The sequence below is a fragment of the Equus caballus genome, chromosome X (genome assembly GCF_041296265.1).
Source record: "Equus caballus isolate H_3958 breed thoroughbred chromosome X, TB-T2T, whole genome shotgun sequence".
NCBI classification, from domain to species: domain Eukaryota; kingdom Metazoa; phylum Chordata; class Mammalia; order Perissodactyla; family Equidae; genus Equus; species Equus caballus.
This window is the reverse complement of record NC_091715.1, coordinates 33,676,664-33,699,529: the sequence shown is the minus strand read 5'-3', so window position 1 is coordinate 33,699,529 and position 22,866 is coordinate 33,676,664. Positions and strand designations below refer to the sequence as shown.

General features: G+C 39.1%; 1 protein-coding gene across 4 annotated transcripts in view; it reads left to right on the top strand.

Moving 5' to 3' along the window:
- Positions 1 to 21,338, top strand: part of MED14 (mediator complex subunit 14) — a 64,700-nt gene extending 43,362 nt beyond the window's left edge. For 2 of the 4 annotated variants that reach the window (XM_001489243.7, XM_070256801.1), the window contains exons 21-31: positions 166 to 435; positions 3,526 to 3,666; positions 5,290 to 5,401; positions 8,338 to 8,469; positions 10,334 to 10,516; positions 11,446 to 11,681; positions 13,684 to 13,863; positions 13,957 to 14,064; positions 15,745 to 15,870; positions 16,250 to 16,442; positions 19,000 to 21,338. In XM_001489243.7, coding sequence (XP_001489293.2) covers positions 166 to 435; positions 3,526 to 3,666; positions 5,290 to 5,401; positions 8,338 to 8,469; positions 10,334 to 10,516; positions 11,446 to 11,681; positions 13,684 to 13,863; positions 13,957 to 14,064; positions 15,745 to 15,870; positions 16,250 to 16,442; positions 19,000 to 19,073 — 1,755 coding nt within the window. In that variant the 3' untranslated portion in view covers positions 19,074 to 21,338. The remainder of the gene's footprint in view (positions 1 to 165; positions 436 to 3,525; positions 3,667 to 5,289; positions 5,402 to 8,337; positions 8,470 to 10,333; positions 10,517 to 11,445; positions 11,682 to 13,683; positions 13,864 to 13,956; positions 14,065 to 15,744; positions 15,871 to 16,249; positions 16,443 to 18,999) is intronic. The other 2 variants (XM_005614079.4, XM_070256802.1) reach the window with 1 other exon arrangement.
- The last annotated feature ends 1,528 nt before the right edge of the window (positions 21,339 to 22,866 follow it).

Genomic DNA, 22,866 nt, shown 5'->3' with positions numbered 1-22,866 from the left:
ATTCAAAGTGGACACAGCGATCTAGTTTGCATTCTCTTCAAGGGAAAGCTTTAGGGAATGTGCCAGAAGGACATTGTCTCGTTTGTGACTGTTATACGTGGAAAATTGTGAGGTTTTAGCATTTGTACAGAAACTGGCCGCTCTCACTGTGTTTGTTCCATATAGGTATTGTTTGATACTCAAGCTCCATTAAATGCCATCAACAAACTCCCCACTGTGCCGATGTTGGGCTTGACCCAGAGAACCAACACTGCCTACCAGTGCTTCTCCATTCTGCCACAGTCGTCCACGCACATCAGGCTGGCCTTCAGGAACATGTATTGCATTGATATATACTGCCGGAGTCGAGGCGTTGTGGCAATACGGGATGGTGCCTATAGTCTTTTTGATAATAGCAAGTTAGTTGAAGGTTTTTATCCCGCACCAGGACTAAAGGTAACAGACTTTAGTGTTATAACATGAGTAAGCATAAATATGATCTCTGAAAGAACTCCTTTGAGGAGAAAATAATGGGGAAAAGCAACAAATTCCTGTTTAAATTTAATAAGTAGCTGTGTTAATTCATCATCTCTGCAACTTCCTTCTGAAGAAGCTAGAAGTTCTGATCAAGTGCTGTGCCTATGTGTATGAGATGAGAAAATATCCCTTCGTTTATGTTCTTACCCTGTGATGAGTAAGGTGGAAAATACTGAAGAGAGTCCTGTTTGCTATTTGGAACTTTAAGGGACTTTAAAAGTAGTCTTTATCATTGATTATCAAGAAAGTTTGATTATCAGTTCAACTATGATGCTTTTTTAAAATGTTGGGTCCTGGGCCACAATCCCTGGAGATTCTGGTATAATAGCTCAATTGTATGTGCTTATAATTTTGAGTCAAATAGTTTCAAATGGCTTGTTTTGAAAATAAGTCCCCTGCAACCCACTCTTTCCATTTTCCTGCTCTGTTTTCAACTCTATATAGCTGATTTTCTGGGTATTTACATCCTTATTTCTTAGTAGCATGCTTACATTGCTGTTTGTTGACCTCTGAGTTGAGGGTATTATATGAGTCTCACAATGGAAGATGAGAATTTAATTCTCATGAATATGTAAATACTATTCTACCAGGCTTACTATGATTACTTTTCCTTTCTTGATCAACATTTTATTTTCCTGGGAATTATTAATTTACCTTTTTTTTCCTGCTTAGCTTTCTCCATACTTATCACTAACTCAAGCTTAAAGTCTCTCCCACGTGTGTAATTCTTCCCTCAGTACATTCACATATCACATACCTTCTCAGTTCCATCTTGAAGAAGTGTCTTCCATAGTCCTCTGACCTCCAATCTGGAATGGCAACACTCTAGACCTTTTGCACAATTTTGACTTAGGAATCTGCAGAAGGATGGTGAAGCAGCAGTTCCTTCACTTCTCTCCTGTGTTGCATGCCCTGTGACTTGGACCGCATGTCTTTTTCTTGGTTTATTCTGTTGTTTTGGTGGAATACTTCCTACATAGCTTTCTGGGAGAAAGTACGTGGGAGGTTAATTTGAGACCTTGTATGTCTGAAAGCGTCTTTACTAGTTTACCCTCATCTAATTGAAAGAGTGGCTAGATGTAGAATTCTAGGCTGCAATCATTTTGAAGGCACTGCTGCATTGTTTTCTAGCTTCCGTTGTGACCATTGAGATGTTTAATCCTGTTCCACTTCTTGAACCTTATGTGAGAAAGTGGGCTCCTTCAGTCTGGAAACTTACATCCTTTTGCTCTGGGGAATTTCCTTGCATTGTTTCTTAATTCTCCTCCTTTTTTTTCTCTGTTAGCTCTGTTAGCCCTACTATTCTGATGTTGGGCATCTTGGACTTATCCTCTAATTTTCTTATCTTTTCTGTTTTTTATCTCTTTGTTTCTAGGAGATTTCCTCATTTTTTCCTTCCACTCCTTCTGTTTTTTATTTCTGCCAACTCTTTTTGGACCATCTTTTAAAAATTTTCCAAGGCTTTTTTATTTGTTTGTTTCTAAATGTTCATTTTATGCCATCCTGTTCTATATGGCTACAATGTCTTCTCTTATCTCTTTGATTCCTACATAATCTCCATTTCATCCACCTTGCTTTTTTCTCTCTGTTATATAAGTGACTCTTAACTTTCTGCTCTTATTTAAAGGTGAGATTTGTTGACCGGTCTTCACTGCAGGATGATCTGCTGGGGCCATTTCTTTGGGTAACTCCCAAAGTCAGTAGCATTAGGTCTTTTTGTTGGGCTGCTGTGAGCACCAAGAGAAGAGTTTCCAAGTCTCTGCATAGATGGTGTGCATCTGGCTCCCAATTTGGGGCAAGTCAAATAAGAGAAGGAAACGAGTATTCTCACCATTCAGATTGTAAACTTTAATCTCCATTTTTAATATGGTACCCCTTCTCTCAATTATTCTCGAGTCTGCCAGGGTGGTAGAGGTCAGCCTAACTCTGGAAGTAACAGAGGCTCTCGGAGGCTCTCTTAATTAAAGAGACTTCCACCCAATCCTTCTGTTTTTGGTCCCACCTTCATCCCTATTTCCAGAGGTGTCTGGTGCTGCCAGTTCCTGCACGTCTTGGAGATAGAGACGGAAATAGCTTTGCTTCTTGGCTTTCCCCACTGCTTGCTTAGGATACAGTTTCCTCACGTTGGATAGTTCAGTTACCACTCAGCCATCTGCTCTGCAGCCTCCAGAATTTACTGCTATTTTTCTCTTCTCCCATTCTTTTTATCTTTGTGACTTACTGCTTTGAAAAAAATTTTTTTAGGTGTTTCAGTGGGGTATTGGGAGAAAATGAAATGTGTGTTGGGAATCCATCACCTTTAATTAGAAATCAGGCTCTCTACTTTTAAAAGCTTTCTAGTGAGTCAGATAAGCTTATGGTCTATAGTTTTGAAGATTGGGAAGGTGGAGAGTATTAAAAGCCAGAAAATCTGTGCTTAAGACACCAACTCTGGTAGCCTTGCTTAATTTTGATGACATATTCTATAAAACAAGCCTCCCATTCTTGATGGTTCAAGATTAAGTCATGTAAGATAAAAAGTGAAAAAGTGGCTTAGTTTCTTTATTCAGTTTTCCTCTGTAATATTTTCTAGCTTAAAAGTGAGAACTCTCACTCAATAGGAAATTTTCCAAGTCATTTAAGTTATATGTATGGCCAGCATACAACTTTTCATTTTTTTCCCCCTTTCTAGTTCAGAAGTTAATAAGAAAATGTCTTGACCTGGTGTTAGGAGGTGCCAGGGTGTACTTCTTTCTTCAGCATTTTGCTTACACAGCACTTCTTAGTTGGCAGGATTTTTTAACTTAGATATTATTTTTGTTGTGGTGGTTAACTGTTTTCCTCAATTTCCTCCCTTCCTTCAAAATTATCAGTATCTCTCCAGGTTGTCCTAATAATAGTGGTCATGTGTCAAACATATTTCAGAGATGGACATAATATGTTTGTTTCTATTAAAACATTCTAAATGATTAAAAATATCATATTAAAGTTAGGTAGAATAATCTAAATCTTACCTGTTTATATCCATAGACATTCCTGAATATGTTTGTTGACAGCAATCAGGATGCTCGAAGAAGGTCTGTAAATGAGGATGATAATCCTCCTTCTCCTATAGGAGGAGATATGATGGATTCTTTAATCTCACAACTCCAGCCACCACCCCAGCAACAGGTGATGTGTAGCTGAAATTCCAAATGGTATCGCATTTGTGTAGTTAACAGGTTCTACACGTGTCTGGGCTTCTTTGTTGAAAGGCAAGGAGATTGTTGGTGGGCCTAAGATACCCAGGAAATCCATATGAAAAAATAGTGACGGAGGGAGATGAGGATTCCGGTGATGGCGAGTGAATAGTACCAGAAATGGCGTTAACCATACCGGAAATAGCATTAACCTCAGACACATGCTCTTAAAATGATGTCAGGGGATCACAAAAGAGGGTGTCCAAATGGCAGTAAGCACAAAAAAGGTGTTCAACAGCATTTAGCATCACAGAAATACAAATTAAAACCACAGTGAGATAATATTCCATACCCACAGAAATGGCTCTAAGAAAAAAATTGATAATCCTTGTCAACATTTTGGTATTAGGAGCAACTGAAACTCTGATTTGCTGCTGAAGAGTGCGTAAAATGGTACAACTACCTTGCAGTGGTATTTAGCAGTATTCCAGAATGCTTAAGCTGAACATTATTCATGCATATGATTTAATAATTCTACTCTTCTGTGTATACACAATAGAAATGCATCAGTAAAACCAAGAATGTTCATAGCAACGTTATTTGTCAAAAAAATTATAAACCACCCAAATATCCAGCAACAGTAGAATGAGTGAATAAATTGGGGTATGTTCATACAATGGAATACTTTACAGAAATGAAAAAACAAACTGTTGCTACACACAACAACATGATGAATTTTACTAACATAATGTTAAACAAAAGAAGCCAGACACTAATGAGTACGTTCAGTATTAATATGAACTATAAAAACAGGCAAAACCAAGCTTGAGTGATGGAAATCAGAATGGTACTTACCTTTGGGGAGGTGATAATACTTGGAAGATGTATGAGGGAGGCCTCTGGGGTTCTGGTAATGTTCTTCAGTATCTTGATCTATTTGGCAGTTACATTTGTAATAATTCATCAGACTGTACATTTAAGATTTATGCAGTTTATGTGATTTGTACTTCAATTTTAAAAAATAGACTAGGAAGGATTACATTGTCCTAGGTTTTTCATTACTGGAAATGAGGGTAAGTAGAAGGTGAGTAGAGGTCAGGTTGAACTACCATATTTCATTGACTCTAAAACTCCACCAAATGTAAGATGCACTATTTTTTATGTACTGCCAGAAACAACACTGCCAGTTAAACTATGACATGCCATGAATTGAAAGACACACCCGGATTTCAGAGATGTTAAAATGTGGGGGGAAATTACCTTAGAATCAATGAAATAGTAGATAAATGATATAGCTAAATTAGTGATAGGTAGATAAAATGAGCAATAAACATCTTGAGGGATATAAACAATGGTATTGCAAGGTCAGGAATGAGGATATTGCTATTTTTAAAACATTTTGAAAGTAAGGGTGTTTTTAAAAACTTGTGTTATTGATGGATATTTTGATGTATATTTTGATTGTATATTGATGAGGCATTTTCATACCTCACAGTTTCTATTTGGTAACCAATGAAGTGTGTAAATGTTAACTCTGTAGCTATTTATTAGGGAAAGCCACATCATACCATATGTGGTTGGCTATTTTACCAACATTTAATTTTCTTCTTTTCAGCCATTTCCAAAACAGCCAGGATCATCAGGTGCTTATCCTCTTACTTCGCCCCCTACGTCTTATCACAGCACAGTTAACCAGTCTCCCTCTATGATGCACACACAGTCTCCAGGTAAGATATCACTTATTCTCTTGTCGTGTTCAACTTCAAAACCAAAGTACACCCACTGAGAAGCACTACACATTTGGCCTTAGACTTCAGACACAACTCCTTTTCTAGTCTCTGGCTAGATATTTGCCAGTCATTCATTATGGCAGGGTTGTGAAATCTGTGTTCCTGATTCAGGAGCACTTTAAAAGGTTTGAATTAAGTGGAGGAGTTGTCACCTGGAGCCAGACTCATGGCACAACTCCAAGAGCTACTCACAACATGATCTGTGTCAGAGGTTGACATATTAAGGCTTGGGGGCCAAGTCCTACCCACCACCTGTTTTTTTTTTTTTTTTTTTTTTAAAGATTTTATTTTTTCCTTTTTCTCCCCAAAGCCCCCCAGTACATAGTTGTGTATTCTTCGTTGTGGGTTCCTCTAGTTGTGGCATGTGGGACGCTGCCTCAGCGTGGTCTGACGAGCAGTGCCATGTCCGCGCCCAGGATTCGAACCGACGAAACACTGGGCCGCCTGCAGCGGAGCGCGCGAACTTAACCACTCGGCCACGGGGCCAGCCCCCCACCACCTGTTTTTGTAAATAGTTTCATTGGAACATAGCCACACCCATTTGTGTAGTGTCTGTGGCTGCTTTCCCGCTACAACGACTCCTTGCAGAAAACATTTGCCGAGCCCTGCTATACTTGAATGGTGCCCTGCCCCCAGAGTTGGGCAGTGCACAGCCTGCTTTGTCCAAACAAAATGGTTCTGTTGGCGGCCCCCTGAAGTGCATTGTAGAATTTCTTGAGAATGCCAAATTTCTCCTTTTAACTGAACAATTCATTGGTGTCTCTTAAGCACTTGCTCTGTGGCGAGTGCTGCACGGTGCTGGGGATTCAGCAGTGAGCCAGACACCAGCCCTGCGCTCGAGCTTATCTGGCAAGGAAGATGGGTATCAGATTTCTTGGGTAGATAATCCCTTACCTGCTCATCAGATGGCTGGACCACAGGTGAAGACTTGGAAGTTGCTACCATGTCATTGAAGGTCACTGAAGCCCGAGTGGGTGGGTGAGCCCATCCCCTGAGGAGTGCCAGCAGTCAGTGCTGTTGGAGCCTGAGAAGGAGCTGCGAGGGAGCACGGAGGAAAACAGGAGAAACAGGGTTATAGAACCCAAGGGGAGTGTGTTTCTAGGCTATGAGTTGAGACTGGTTTGGCACAGAAGGAAGGAGAAATAATTATTTTGAAAGAATTACAATAGCAGACAGGTATATAGTGCTTACTGTGTGCCACGCCCTGTTGTAAGCACTTTGCTCATTTAATCCCCACAGCAAGCTCGTGGTGTAGGTCCTATTATTATCCCCATTTTATAGAGGGATAAGGAAAACTGAGGCATGGAGAGTCACTTGTCCAGGTCACACGGCTAAATATGTAAATATAACACTTAAAGGTTAATCAAATTGATTAATATATTTATTGAATATAAGGCACTGCATTAGGTATTGGAGAACATAAAAAATTGTGAAATTCTCTTATGTGCTAGAGAATTTGCAACCTGCTGATATTGAGGATAGTTATGGTAATGTATCAAGTATTTTAATAATGCATTTATCCATAGTTTTGGTAGCCATAGGTCCCCCTTTCATAATCCTAAATTAAAGCTAGTCCTGTGGCTAAATACCATCTTTAAGCTCATGTCTCCCAGTTTTTCATATCTCCCATCTAGGCCTCTCCCCTGAACTCGAGTCCTGTTCTTTTCCAGCTATCTGTTCAGCATTTCCAAGTAGATGTCTAGTCGGCATCTGAAACTCAGCATGGCCAGAACTAACCCCCCGACCCTGCCCTGTGCTGCTGCTGTCAGACGCCCCATCTCAGGAAATGGCAGCTTCTTCCTTCTAGCTACTTGGGCCAAAGCTGTTAGAGTCATGGAGAACTCCTTTCTTTCACACACACATTCAGTTACCAGATACTGTCAGCTCTGTCTCCAGAATTCATCCAGAATCTAACCACTTTTCACCCCATCAACCTTCACCCTTGCCCACGTCACTAACCATTTCTTACCTGGTTTATTGCAGTTGCCTCTAACTGGTTTCCCTGCCCCTGTCCCCCACCCCATAGGCTGTTTTTCACACAGCAGCTAGAGTGATCTTTCTAGAACAGAAGTCAGTTCAAGACTCCTCTGCTTCAAACTCTGCAGTGGATTCCTATCTCATTCAGGGTAAACCCTGAGTCCTTAGTGTGGCCTACAAGTCCCTGTGTGATCTGGGGCCCTCCTCCCAACCTCTCTGACCTAATCTCCTCCCATCCCCCCTTGCTCACGCTGTTCCAGCCACACTGGCCTCCCCCTGTTATTTATAACTGCTGCTCCCTTTGGGGCGTTGGCACCAGCTCTTCTGTTTGCCTGGAATATCTTATCTCCTGGATACCCTCATGCCTTACCCTTCACCTTCTTCGTGTCTCAGCTCACATGTCCCCTTCTTAGAGAGGTCTTCTCTGGTTGCTTTATATAAAAGAACAGCACCCACCCCCACTGCTACATGATATTGTCCCCTTACTTTGCCCTGTTTTTCTCCATAGCACTTATTACAACCTGACATATATTTGTCTTTCTCATTCTACTAGTATGTAAGCTCCACAAGGGCAGGAATTTTTGTCTCTTATTAACTGCTGCATCCCCAATGCCTACAACAACGCTTGGCATGAAATTGATGTTCATGCCTGCTTGTTGAATGAGTGAATTAAAAAGGACACTGGATAAATCAGTCAATACAAGAGCTAGAATGTGGGCCCCATGGAATTGATCTCTCTTTTTTTCCATAATGAAATTGTTCCAGCTTTTCCTTGTGCTATTTATGGGAGCTTTACTACTTGTTTCTTTAGTCTGTAGAGAGTCTTAACTTGGGGTCCTTGGACAGGACATAGTATATGTCCTGCAAGATCATCTATAATTATTTTCCTTTATTAGGAAATCTGCATGCCGCCAGCTCCCCCAGTGGGGCTTTGAGAGCCCCATCACCAGCGTCCTTTGTTCCAACTCCTCCCCCATCCTCGCATGGAATCTCAATAGGACCAGGGGCCAGTTTTGCTAGTCCGCATGGTGAGTCCATACATGGAAATCGCTATAGCATAAGAGTTTAACGTGAAAAGTAGTTTTTGTTAAATTATTTTATTGCAGAATTAGCACTTGTTTATTGGGGAAATAGCAAAAGAAGATAATTTTTTCCTAATCCCACCGTGCAGAGATCTAACAGTGTGTCTGCTTTGAACTTGCTCTCTCTCTCCCCCTCACTGTCTTGCTCTTTTTGTCACGCACCCCCTGCTTGCCTGCCTGCTCACATCTCTGTTGCTCTCGCTTGCTCTTTACCTGTCTGCTTGTCTCCCCCTCGGATGCCACCCCCCCAAAAAAAAATTGGTACTCTACTATATGTATTGTTTTGAGACTTGAATTTTTAACTCAAAAATTCTATTTTGCATTGGTTCAAATAGATAAAGAATAGACGAGATAGCCAGTGAAGTGTTTTCTCTCAGTTCCACCAACCACCTAGTTCCTCTTCTCAGAGGCATTTAGTGCTGTTTATTTCTCATGCGTTCTTGCAGAGGTGTTTTATGCGTACACAAGCAAATACATGTTAGTGTTTTTCCCCGTCTTACACACACGGCGGCATCCCTCACACAGTGTTCAGTGCGTTTTTTCACTTAATAAATCATGAATACCATGCCAGATCAGAACATAAAGAGCTTCCTCGGTTTTAGAGCTCTGTAGCATCTATGATCTTACTCTTTACTATGAATATTTGTGGGACCATTTCTGTCAGTAATAATTCTATATCGTCATACTAAATGGCTTCATGGTATTCCCTTGTCTGGGCATACCAGAATTTAACTGCTCTCTTATTATTATACGTTTAAAATGTTTCCATTTCTTCACAACTAAAAATGGTGTCATGTCTGCTCACATGGTTATTTCCTTAGGTAAGTTCCTAGAAGTGGAATTGCTGTCTCAGAGGGTTTGAGAAATTCTAAAGCTTTTGAAGCATATTGCAAATTGCTCACCTGAAAGGCTGTATCAATTTCCTCTAGCATCATACGAGAATGTTTTCCTGCATCATTGCCAACATGGGGTATTATGATTTTTCAAAAGCATTTAAAAATGATGGTCATTTTGATAGGTGAAAAATGGTATCTTATTGTTCAATATGCATCTCTTTGATTATTAGTGAAGTTGAACCTTTTTTTTATTTTCATTAGTCTTCGGTATTTCTTATTTTATGCCTGCCAGTTTATATCCTTTGCCTGTGTTCTTGTGTTTTTTCTTACCAATTTGTAAGACTTCTAAGTAAGGACCATTTACTCTGATATATGGTGGAAGTATTTTCTCAGTTTGTCATTTGGTTACAAAGGGGTATAAATAATATGTTAAAGGTATCTGCAGGATGAAATTTAAATATCAAATTGTTCAGAAAGTTGCCTCTTTGAAAACTTGATTCTTGGTTCATTTCTTAGTCAGTGTAGCCTTTACTAAATAAAGAAAGTGGAAAATTTCCCTCTCCTCAGCTTTCTCTGACTAGAATGAAAACATAATTTGTCAGAGTTAGTTTAAAAATAGAAGATTTCTACCTTTAAAGGAGCTTTGAGACTTTTTTGCTTAATATTTTCATGCTTATAGTAGGTTATTATATAGCATAAAGTGGATTGTCACATATTACGTGTGTTGAAGCTTGTGTGAAGGCAAATGTTATCCTTTCTCAGTCTTTTTCAATTTTTCTAAGTTTTGTAGCAGGTTAAAAAGTACATAAACTACATAAAATAGAGATTCATATCCGCCATGTTAAACATTATGCCTTAGTGAAATATCTTATTGAAAGAAAAATAAAATTATCACCATGTAAGGTGTAAGCATTTGAATATTTTTCAGTTATTAAAATACAGGTTTTGAAAATAATTTGTTTACATGTTTACAGGAACCCTGGACCCTAGTTCTCCATACACTATGGTGTCACCAAGTGGACGAGCAGGGAACTGGCCGGGGTCTCCTCAAGTGTCTGGCCCCTCACCAGCAACACGCATGCCTGGAATGTCACCAGCCAACCCATCACTACATTCTCCAGTTCCAGATGCTTCTCATTCCCCTCGAGCTGGAACAAGTGAGTGTCATCAACTTTTTTATGTTTGCTTTTAGTATAACCAACAAACGACCTATTTTATTCCATCCTCACATTTGAAAGTCATGACCTATTTGTTGAATGGGGATGCTTAATAACTTAAACTTTATCCATTTAGTAAATTGGTTGTAATAATAGTTAATTTGCAAAGTCAGGCAAAATGTAAGAAAGAGAAATGTCTCCTCCAGAAGTCTTCTGAGGTGAGTCCCCGTGTCCCCGTACCTCTGTTATGACTACTAACTTAGCTATAGTACTAGACCTGAAAAGATACCTCAAGTTAACTGACAAGGTTATGCAAGTTAACACAGAAGAGAAGAATTGGACAAATATATTAGTTAGCTTTTGCTGCGTGAGTTTTAGTAGCTTCAAACAACAATCATATACTAGCTCACCATTCTGCAGGTTAGCAATTTGGGCTGAGCCCAGCTGGGCAGTTCCTCCAGGCTCTGCTGGACTCACTCTTGCATCTGCAGTCAGCTCCTGGGTTGTCTGGGGCCTGACTGGTCTAAGGTGGTCTCATACTTGATCACAGATTTGTTCACTGGTGGCTGGACAGGGTTCCAAGAAAGTAAATGGACGCCTAGCCTTGCAGCTGTCACCATGTCACTTCCACCACATTCTGTAGGCCACAGCAAGTTGCAGGGCCAGCCTGGATTCCAGGTAGAGAAACAGATTCCACCCCTTGAAGGAGTTGCTGCAGAGTCACATTGCAGGGGACCTGGCTACAGGGAGGAGAGTGAGTGTGACTACTTTTGCTAACAGGAAGCTGATACACGATTGGTAAACCACAAGGAGTAACTAAAACAGTATGGATTGCTTTAGAATATCAAAGATTAGTAATAAAAGCAAAACAGAGAACAGTGAAATAGTATGTTTTTGTAAATTAAATGACATGTTTTCCTTCCCCAAAGGTTCCCAAACGATGCCAACAAACATGCCTCCGCCTCGTAAACTACCTCAGCGCTCCTGGGCGGCCTCCATACCTACCATCCTCACTCACAGTGCCTTGAACATTTTGTTGCTGCCCTCTCCCACGCCAGGCCTTGTGCCTGGCCTGGCAGGTAGTTACCTTTGTTCTCCGCTTGAGAGATTCCTTGGATCAGTCATCATGAGAAGACACCTTCAAAGAATTATTCAACAAGAAACGGTACGAGTCCCTAGTGAACTCCTAAGTGGTGACTGTCAAAGGCGAGTGCTAAATCACCCGGCAGAATAGGATCTGAACTAAAGTGATAGTCCCTCACCTCTTTTAGCCAGTTTGTTAGAATTGTGCTTCTCACCCTGCCCTGGCATTAAAAGTGGACTCCACTGTTTTCGTTTACATTTTTACATTAACATATTCCTGCATTTTATAGTTGGCTGTGCTGTGGCTAACGTGGACCTGGAGCTAGGTCCCCACAATACCATAGGACAAGTACGCCCAGGATCTGGCTTTGCAGACAATAGCATACAAGTAACTATTTCCCCTCTCAAATCCCCTTGCAGGCAGGCTGACTTTGAATCTGTTTCTCCATTGAAATAAAATTATTTATGATCCCAAGGATGAAAGCTACTTTTTAAATACATGAACAATTGAATTGGTTTCAAACTCTTATAGAAAATGACTTCTAACCTATCCTTTGGTGGTCCCCTTAGGAGATAGTTCAGAGTGGAGAGCAGCAGTTCTAGAGTCAGGCTACCTGGGTTTGTAGCCGGGCCATGCCACCTGCTAGTACAAGCTGGGGCAAATTTCTTCACGATTTTGATAATAGTAGATAATAATATCTACCTAACTCAGAACAATTGGGGGAATTTGAGATATTTTCTATAAAGCTCTTAGCATAATATCTTGGTATTTAATACATATTAGTTATTTATAATTATTAATATATGTATGTGTTAATGAGGTAGTCAGAATGGTGAATGTTTAAAATATCCACTCCATAGATGGCACCACGCTATTTTGCAACCTTCATGTTCAGATTTGAAAAAAATAGAAGTTTTAACATAAGTTGAATAAATTAGCCTTTAAAATGTTAATCATCAGACCTGTGATCTAGCCTCACCTCTGCCACTTACAAGCCATGTAAGCTTTCAGCTCTTTGAACCTCATCTGCAAATCAACATATTAGGCTAGAGCAGAGGTCAGTAAACTACAGGCCTAGTTTTAGGGGCCAAGTCCTGCCCTTCACCTGTTTTTGTAAATAAAGTTTTATTGGAACACAGTCACACCCATTCATTTACATATTGTCTATGGCTGCTTCCAGCTGTGATGGCATCATTAAGTAGTTGCAGCAGAGACCATACAGCCTAAAATATTTACTCTCTGGCCCTTTACAGAAAAAGTTTGCCAACCCCTGGGCTAGCATAAGGTTCCACTCCAGCTAACATTTTGTAATTGAACTCTATTCTTTTTTTCTAATGTGCCATTTCTTAAAAACTTACTGTGAAAAATTTTAAGGATATACAAATGTTGAGAGAATAGTATAATGAACCTCTACCTCTATGTTCTCATCACCCACCTTCAACAGTGAACTCATACCAATATTGTTTCAGCCATAGCTCCTCCCCCTAGATAGTTTGACAGCAAATCCCAGACATCATTTCATCCCTAAATACAATTTCTTTATCATCAAATGTCTAGTTGGTGTCCAGATTTCCCAAGTTGTCAGTTTTTACAGTCTGAATCAGAACCCAAACAAGTTTTTAAGTTCCTTTTAAACTGTAGGTTCCCTCTCCATTTCTCCTTATACATTTTATCTGTTGAAGAAAGCATATCATTTATCCTGTAGGGTTTCTCACAGTCTGGATTTTGCTGATCGTATCCCTTTGGAATCATTTAACATGTTCTTTTGACTCCCATATTTCTATAATATTGATCAATCCTACGGATCTAACTACTGAATTCAGGCTCAAGTTTGTTGTTTTGCAAGAATATTTCATAAGTGGTGTTATGGTCTTCCATCAGGAGTCACTTACTGTCTGATTGCCTTTCTCTGTGCGATGTTTTTAGCAATTATCATTGCTCAGTGCCTAGATACCTTTGTTTTAGAACAGGTATCAACTTAGTTGTTTTCCTTTTCAAATGACTCTCTTGGCAACATTTCATTTTCTCTTTGTCTTACATGTTGTCTCACATGTTAATTTGATGCATCCTTCTTGTTTTGTAGCTACAGCTGATAAATTCCAATGAACCTGGAGTGATCATGTTTAAGACTGATGCACTGAAATGCAGAGTAGCCCTTAGTCCCAAAACCAACCAAACACTTCAGCTAAAAGTGACACCTGAAAATGCAGGGCAGTGGAAACCTGATGAACTCCAAGTTTTGGAGAAATTCTTTGAAACAAGAGTATGTGTTTATTAATGCATTGTAATTTCATTATAATCAGTGTAACCGAAGAGTCAAGGTAGAATGAAGAGTAACTTGTATTTATCCCTGTAGGTTGCTGGACCGCCATTTAAAGCCAATACATTGATAGCTTTCACCAAGCTGTTAGGAGCTCCTACACACATCCTCAGAGACTGTGTGCATATTATGAAGCTAGAGCTGGTAAGTCACAGAGAAACACACTTTTATAGCCAGGTCTGTCTGAGGAGGTTGGAGTTGGTGGGAGCAGTGTTTGTTGGTTTTCACCCACTTGTGTACTTCCATTTTTCTTTTAAATTCTTTTTCTTCTTTTAAGTTTTTTTTTTATTTTTTTCCTTTTTCTCCCCAAAGCCCCCTGGTACACAGTTGTATATTTTTAGTTGTGGGTCCTTCTAGTTGTGGCATGTGGGACGCTGCCTCAGCGTGGCTTGATGAGCAGTGCCATGTCCGTGCCCAGGATTCGAACCGATGAAACACTGGGCCACCTGCAGCGGAGCGCACGAACTTAACCCCTCGACCATGGGGCCGGCCCCTTTCTTTTAAATTCTTAATTTTTAGCTTAAACTTCGTCCTTGAATAAGTAACACAATCCTCTTGTATCTTTTGAATTTAGAACAAGATGATAGAGTGGGAAGTTTCCCACCCATCCCTGTCCAGCCATCTAGTCCCCCTCCCCACAGGTAACCTGAGTTGCCAGTGGCTTACCTCTTACAAAAGCAAATAAATTTAATATACTCTTCCTACTCCCAGATAATGAAATAATCCTCCCATGGTTTCTTCTAATACTGTTAGGGATTCATTTTTTAAATTATTTAAATTTTTGATCCATTTTAAATATATCTTAGTGTCAGATGTGAGGTATGGATCCAACTTTTTCAGATGCCCCCAATTACCCTAATACCATTTATCGAAAAATCTATCTTCTCTTGGGAGATTATTTTTAATTCCTTTTCTTTCCTATGAAAGTATAGAATTATATAGATGGAATCCAGGTGGCAGCTGATTATATTTTTCCAATCTCACAGTAGTCCTTTCGTTTTAATGTTTCTAGTATTGCTTAGGGTAATTCCAAATACCTCTCTCCTTTTCTCAGTTGGTGTTTTACTGTTAATATTGGGACAACAGTGTTCCTTTGCTAATAGTCTCAACATTAGGCTTCTGTTCTGATAGGCTATAGGAAAGGTTATTTGTATCAAACAGAAATCCATTTGACTTTTTAAAGTAGTAAATATTTATGTGGCTGGAAAAGCACCAGTGAATATTATATAAAATTATTAACACAGTTTAACTACTATGTTTTAGGGAAGGAGTAGGAAATGAGACTGGAAAGTCTAGGTTGGCACCAGTTACGAAGGGCCTTGAAGGCCAGGTCTTGGTCCTGGTGGGGTGGGAGTGGGGGAACATATGTCACTGCATTTAACTGAACATTTGTGAACTAGATAAAAACCATGCCCTAGGACATGTGTCTGGCAGTGGTATAAGGATGGACTGGGAGAAGCAGCCACTGGAAGGGACTGGGACCATTAGGGGGCTGCAGGAGAAGTCATGAAGCCCTGAGCTTGGTGGCATCAGTGAAAATAGAGAGGAGGGAACAGATGTCAGAGACACTAAGGAAGCAGCATCCATAGGCTTTGGGAATTAATGAAGTGGGAGGGAAGGTAGGGGAACTTATCACACAAATCCAGAGTTGACTTTTCACTAACTTCACATATATATTTCCTTTGAAAAAATGTAGATTATCAATTTTATGTTCCGTTGTTAATTGAGTATAAAATAAAATTCTTTCTAACCTTTTAGACTCCTATACTCCAATATAATTTTAAATTTTCATATGATTTTATCATGATTTTTTTTTTTAAACAGTTTCCTGACCAGGCAACACAGCTAAAATGGAACGTTCAGTTTTGCCTGACGATCCCTCCCAGCGCACCACCGATTGCACCTCCTGGGACGCCTGCCGTGGTGCTAAAATCCAAAATGCTATTTTTTGTAAGTACCACCCGGCATGTGTGTGTGTGCAGAGCTTCTGAGGAAAAAGCCATGTGAGGATAATAGAGCAACTTTTGGTTAACTGCAGAAATTATCTTTGCTGCCAAATAGAGGCCCAGATGCCTTAATTGTCAGTTTAGACTTAATGTAATCCTGGTTCCTTTAGTAATAACAGACTTGAACTAGATTATTGTGTGACATAGTTGCATCTTAGTCATAATATTCAGTTGTTTGTCACTCTTGTCATATTTAATTTTCTTTTGCTTGATGTATCTTAATCTGACAGTAGAGTAAATGATAGTACCGTTGATAAATTTAGTCAAATATTTTATTTTCTTACTATGTTTTTATTCTCTTTGTGTGTGTTGTGTGTCTGCAGCTTCAACTAACTCAGAAAACATCGGTCCCTCCCCAAGAACCTGTTAGTATTATAGTTCCAATCATTTATGACATGGCTTCAGGTACAACCCAGCAGGCAGACATTCCCAGACAGCAGAACTCTTCTGTTGCTGCTCCCATGACGGTCAGCAACATTCTGAAGAGGTTTGCAGAGATGAACCCACCACGACAAGGTACATGACCAGTAGATGGTATTTTATTGCGTATATGTTATAAAAGTTCTTTTGAGAGATTCCCCCTTCTCCCCTCTGCTCCCTCTTTACCCACCTCACCCCCCAATCCTAGTAGTAGAGCTCTGGTTGCCCTGGCCCTCTTGATGTCTGCCTGTCGCTTTCTTCCTTCCTCACTGGTTCTTCATTTTTGTCCATGTCTCTGCTGCCTGGACTTTATTTTTGTTAGTGATTTACTGTTGGGACTGACCCAGTTGCTAATGCCAGAAGCTTGTATTTATAGCACACATTGCCACAAAGCCCTAGGTTAGGATGATAGAATTTTCCATGGCTGTGAATTCCTGCCCTACCATCAATACTTGCCAGTCTGTACATCACCACGTTGAAATGCATGTGGATTTCTCATATTTCATGGTTCGATCACGAGTAGAGTAATACCATTCAAAGTTCTGTATCTTCTAAATGTTTTGTGAAGAATAAAAGCTGTGAAGAACAAACGGCATCACTGCTTTTTGGGCTTCTTACAGAAGTGTCAGGCGGGTGCAAGTGAAGCTTTTCACCAAGTGCATGATGAAGCTCTCAAACCGAACATTTTCCAGGAACCAGAATGTTTCTGGCAGACAAACAAGGTCCCTCCAATACTGTAGTAGCCTACGCTTAACATGTAACTCCTGGCACTGCTAAATTTTTTGGTTACAAAACATAAAGCTCAGCAAAGAGAACTTTTCTTCCATTTTGCTTATTTTTAATATTAAGGACATTAAATTTTGCTCATTTCTAATATTAAGGAAGTCCTCGATATCTTTCAGTTTAGAATAGTATGATAACAAAACTGTGTTTTTAAATGAGGGGAAGTTGTTCTCTGAAACATTTTTAGGTACCACAGTCAAATTTTACTAGACACAGGAATCATGGGAGAAGTCGTTTCTAGTTGTTTGTTTCCCCATGTTGTGCACGTAGGCGAGTTCTCGCTCACGTGCGGTCTATGAGGAGTGCACTGGGCAGTGGAGAAGGTATGCTGCTTTTGTTGTGATACTTCTTCTGCTTCTTACAATTTCCTGCTTTCATCCTTTGACTTATCTCTTCTTTCAGCTAAAAATGGGTCCTTAAAAATCAAAGTTTAAAGCTATCAGAATTTTCAAAGTAGCAGTCCGGTAAAACTTTGCTAATAAACACCGTTCCTTCATAAGCAGATGACTATCATTATAATGTCTTGTAGAATTTAAAATTAAAAGGAAAGAATGTTTTGATCCTATTGAGATCAAGCAAGTTTTTCTACCTATCAATAATGAAGATGTGTTTTTAAAAAAGAAAAAGATATAACTTCCCCTTTGATTTAAGAAATTGTGATATTTTGGAAGTGTTTTTCTTTTGTTCTTTTATTTCTGCCTTAGACTGGGCAAACCTTTTGGATTTCATTTTCTTTCTGTACCTTAATTTTCCAGTGGCTGGAGAGAAGGTTGCAGTACTGTGCACAGGGTCACTGCACATCCTGCCCTTTGCCAGAGGCCGTTATTCAGCTGAGGCCTTCCGTTCTCTCACTTGCAGCCACTGTAGTGTTAGGCTGTGCTCTAGGGAAGAGATCCAGCTTTTGGTTTATCATAGTTACAACTGGTTTTGGTTTATTATATTTAAATATATGTAATATTTATAAGAAGTAACAGGCAGGGTATTTGGTTTCTTTGAGCAAAGGGGAAATTGAGAGGATGACTCATGAGCCTCCCTTCACCCCTAACAGATCTTGTTTCTGGATTGTTGCTGTGCCATACTTCAGCCTCCCTCCCTTCCTCCCAAACCCATCACTTCCCCCCACTGGTGAAGTGCTTTTAAGAAAAATCACTTTATTTTACATTAATTGATTTTAATGTTGAACTCCAGAAGTTGACCATTTCCTTGAAATTTGGGAGAAAACTCCAGTAGATGTCATAGAACTGCACTGTCCAATATGACTACCACTAGCCACATGTGGCTATTTAAATTTAAGTTAATTAAAATTAAACAAAATTTAAAGTTCTGTTCCTCAGTCACACTTCCTACATTACAAATGCTTGGTAAGCTACGGTGCACATACAGAATGTTTTCATCGTCACTGAAAGTTCTCTTGGACAGTCCTGTCATAGACATTTTTACCTGGCCTTTAATGCAGCATTAGAAGGACATCATTAATGCTGTAACTAATGCATAAATATAAACGAGATCTTTTCATTAGTTTCAAAATGCATAAGCAAGTTGTCAGTAGCCTTGAAGCCCAACTTCAACGGCTTATCCAATGCTCCAGTGTTTCTATAGAGAAACTCTAGGCATATCTTCTTAAATTCAAATCTAACTGGGACTGGCCCAAAATGTCCTCATGAGGAAAAAGAAAATCCAAAACAAATATCATTTGATACGTAACACCAAAACTTAATCCCCTATAACCTGTGCAGTTAAAATTTAGTCTTTTATTTTGATCTTTAAAGTTCTTGCTAATTTTAGAGTTAATTACCCCTACCCCCACCGGTGTGTTAACATCATCTTTCCTGTGTTGCGAATAGCTAATGACCATTTTTCTCTGTTGCAGGTGAATGCACAATATTTGCAGCTGTTCGTGATTTAATGGCTAATCTTACACTGCCCCCTGGTGGGCGTCCATAGACACTATTGTTTTTAAACCAGGAAGGCTGACAAATGAGACAAAACAACAAAAAAAAAAATCTGAACTCAGCCTTCAGTTTAAAAAAGAAAAAGGACTTTTTTGACTTTCAGTGGTTAATATTCTAAACTGGCAAAAATTTTCAGGGTGCACTTCTTTCATCAAAAAGACCATCAGTCTTTTGTATAGTGAACTTGTATAGTGTGTTTAAATGGGACACATTTCAAACTAGGTAATATGTCAGTGTCCGCTTGCCAGTAATAGATTTAATATTCTGTTTTATACTATAAAGTTATGGAAATGCCAATCTTGTTTATTTAATTGTTTTCTTATGTTTTGGGTGTAATAGTCCTTTTTTGGTTTCGTTTTGTTTTTTAAGGCAGGTCTGTCATTTTTGAATACTGTAAAACTGTGATAAACTTTATATTGAAGCTGTATTTTAATATGACCGCTTTGGATCCTTACATGAAAATGTTCTGGGAGTTGTTATAAACTCATCCCAAGGAAGCAATATTTAATAAAACTAGGTAAAAAAAAAACAAACAAACAGTGACACTCACTTGTGTGTATATCAGCTCTATAGACTTCTCAGGGCCTCCCTTCATCTTTAACCTGGTGGGGCCAGTAATTAATTTCTAATGATACGTGTCTGAAATTTGACCAAAAACATCTGCTTCTTTGTTTCAAGGTTAATTTATTTTCTTCAGATATTCCTAACTTGACTGGTGGTGAACATTTAGCACCTTGGTTGTCTTTCACAGTAGGATTTGGGGGAAAACGAGAAGGAACCCAGTCTTTGAGAAAAGACAGTGAGTAGTTCATATTGATCAACGATCCCAAATACTGTAATCATTCTCATCTGTTGAGGATTTGGGAACTTTTCAGTTATCCTGTAAGACTCAGTTTACAGGATACTTCTGCATACAGCACTAATTAGGAAACAAAGAATTTGAACACAGCACCCTTGCATGAAATTTCTATGACGTTTCTTTATCTTGCTTAACTTCTCCCCCTTGCCTTTCCTACCAAAATTGGGGTTGTTCTAAACAATCTCAATTTAATTCATTGTCAACAAAATGATAAAACGTTTTGTTTGGAAGAAGCCTGGTACAGTCCTCTCACTTTGAAGAATCCAAGATCCAGGGCCTGTCCAGGGGCAAATGGAGATTCTGGTACTGACACATCTCGGCAGAGTTTCTCTTTGGAGTACTGTGCTGTCTCTCCCAGTCAGTCAGGGACTTTTTTAAGCTTCAAAGAACATGATTGGAAGCAAAGGTCTTCTGGTGACTTGATGTTATTTGGAAGAGTTTTTAAAATGGTAATACCATGCTGAGTTATCTGATCACTGTAATATTTGTTCTCCAGTAAATTTTAGATGCTTTGTCTAAATCCATTTTAAGCTGATTTGAGCTTCTGTAACTATCAGCTACCAAATTCTAGTTTCAAGCATCTCACTGCAGCTGTATCATATCTGTTCTCAACTTTGCTTGATTCTCCACTCATTTCTGGTCAGAGTTGAGGCCTTCTTCGCCTTTCTTCTTTATCTTCTGCATTCATCTCCTGCTTCTTGCCCAACTCTGCCACTAGTCAGGAGCAGGTGACTAAACTTTTATCCTTCCTTTAACTTACCTTTTATCCTTCTGTTTTCAGTTCTCCTTTCAATGGTAATCACATAGGTTTGGCAGTCTGAGATGTCTTTATCAAGGGTCAGCCCTTCTTTATTTGCAGCTGAATCCTTTCTTTCATGTGGAAATCTACATGTATATACAAGAAAATGTATTTTTATCCGCAGGATAATATTGTCTCAAATTAATTAATAGTTAACTTTTCAAGTATTTTCCATTTTAAGTGTGGTTTGGAAATGTTAATTGCATTTTTAAACATGATGCATTCAGTGGACACTTTTTTTCCTCATTATAACTCATCTCTGAATGCATTGTGCAAATCAAAAGTAAGACAGGATTCAGTGAACAGAATTTGCTTTTGATGCTTATGAACAGTAAACCCAGGAATACGAATTTTGATATCATGCTTGGTACTTGGAATTGGTATACACTTTATTAAAGCCTGAAAACATTAGCATTCAAATCTTAGGTTTCATCACAAACCATGTCTTTTTGCCTCTTTTGTTACCCAGGTTCAATCAAAGGCACTGGATGCCCATAGCGATTTTTCCTAATAGGTGGTTTGGGTCTTAACTTTAAGGTGTTTTCAATGTGATTCTAGTAATTTCAGTAATGAATAAAACTTACACAAGTTTCAGAGAACTACCAACTCTCTCTAGTTAATTTTTATGATGATGTTTTGGATAGTAGTCTGGTTTAGTGTTAGTTTAACCTTGAAGGAAGAAATTGGTCTTGATTGGCACCTTCTTTTTTCCGTCTGCTGAAATGCTGTTTCAGAATCTATAGACGTACTTTCAGAATTAGAGAGGGAGAAAGAGAAAATTTCAACACAGCATATCAAGTTATTAATAACAGGCTGAACCTTATGTTTGAAAACTAACTCTGAGTGAGCTAATGCAAGCATAAACTAAACTATACAGGATTTGAATATAAATACCACTAATAGCTTTACTATGTTGCAGTTAACACAGTAACCTGTTCAGCCACAGGATACTAACAGTTTATTAGGCATTCTTTGGACCATGGTTAATTTGATAACTTCAAGAGGTATAATTTTGCTGCTCTAAATTTAGATCCAATTCCAACTTAAAAAGTTGTTCCTTTCTTTCATGATTTTTCCCCCAAAGAAATACCTATTACATTTCACTTTAATATTTATCATCCAAATGTTCTTCATATAAAATCAATATACAGAAGATTTTAAGAGAATTTATGTTCAGGGAACTTAAGGGACAGAAAGGGAAAATGTTAATGTATATTTCATTGTTTCTTGTGGAATTTTCTTTTTCATTTGGTTTGATGGGAGTGGATAGTGTGTCTAAGGGAATGATTTGAAATTTACTTAGGGGGCTGGCCCCGTGGCCGAGTGGTTAAGTTCGCGCGCTCCGCTGCAGGCGGCCCAGTGTTTCGTTGGTTCGAATCCTGGGCGCGGACATGGCACTGCTCATCGGACCACGCTGAGGCAGCGTCCCACATGCCACAACTAGAAGGACCCACAACGAAGAATACACAACTATGTACCGGGGGGCTTTGGGGAGAAAAAGGAAAAAATAAAATCTTTAAAAAAAAAAAAAAAAAAAAGAAGTTTACTTAGGATGGATTTAGTACTGAGGTTATTAAGAAAAAATTAGCCGAGGCCAGCCAGCATTGTGCTATGCAACTCCAGGAGACCGTGATCTGCTCACAATTTTCTATAAATTGCCTCCACTTCCAAGTGGCCGTTGATTTGTTAAAATACCTTTGCCCAGAATATGACTGATTGATGAAAGGGCACATTTAGGTCAATATAAAATAATAGCTAATATTTACTGAGAGCTTACTATTACCAGGCACTGTTCTAAGTATTTCAATGTGTTTTTAATCCTCACAACAACCCATTGGGCTAGGTATTAATATTAAAGAATATTAATAGTCATCCTTTTACAGATGAGGAAACCGAGGTCCAGAGAAATGAAGTAATTTGCTAGGATCAAATTAAGTTTGCCTAAGATCAGACAGCTAAGAAGGGGCAGTTTGAGTCCAGAGCTAGCGCTCCTAAACACTGCGCCACTTTGCTGTGAACCACGGAGTCAGGGGAAGACTTCAACGTTTAGACTCTTCCCTCAAAGCCTTTTGACTACACGTAAATTTTAACTTTTTTTGCAAGCTCAAGAAGCTCAATAAAAGCAAC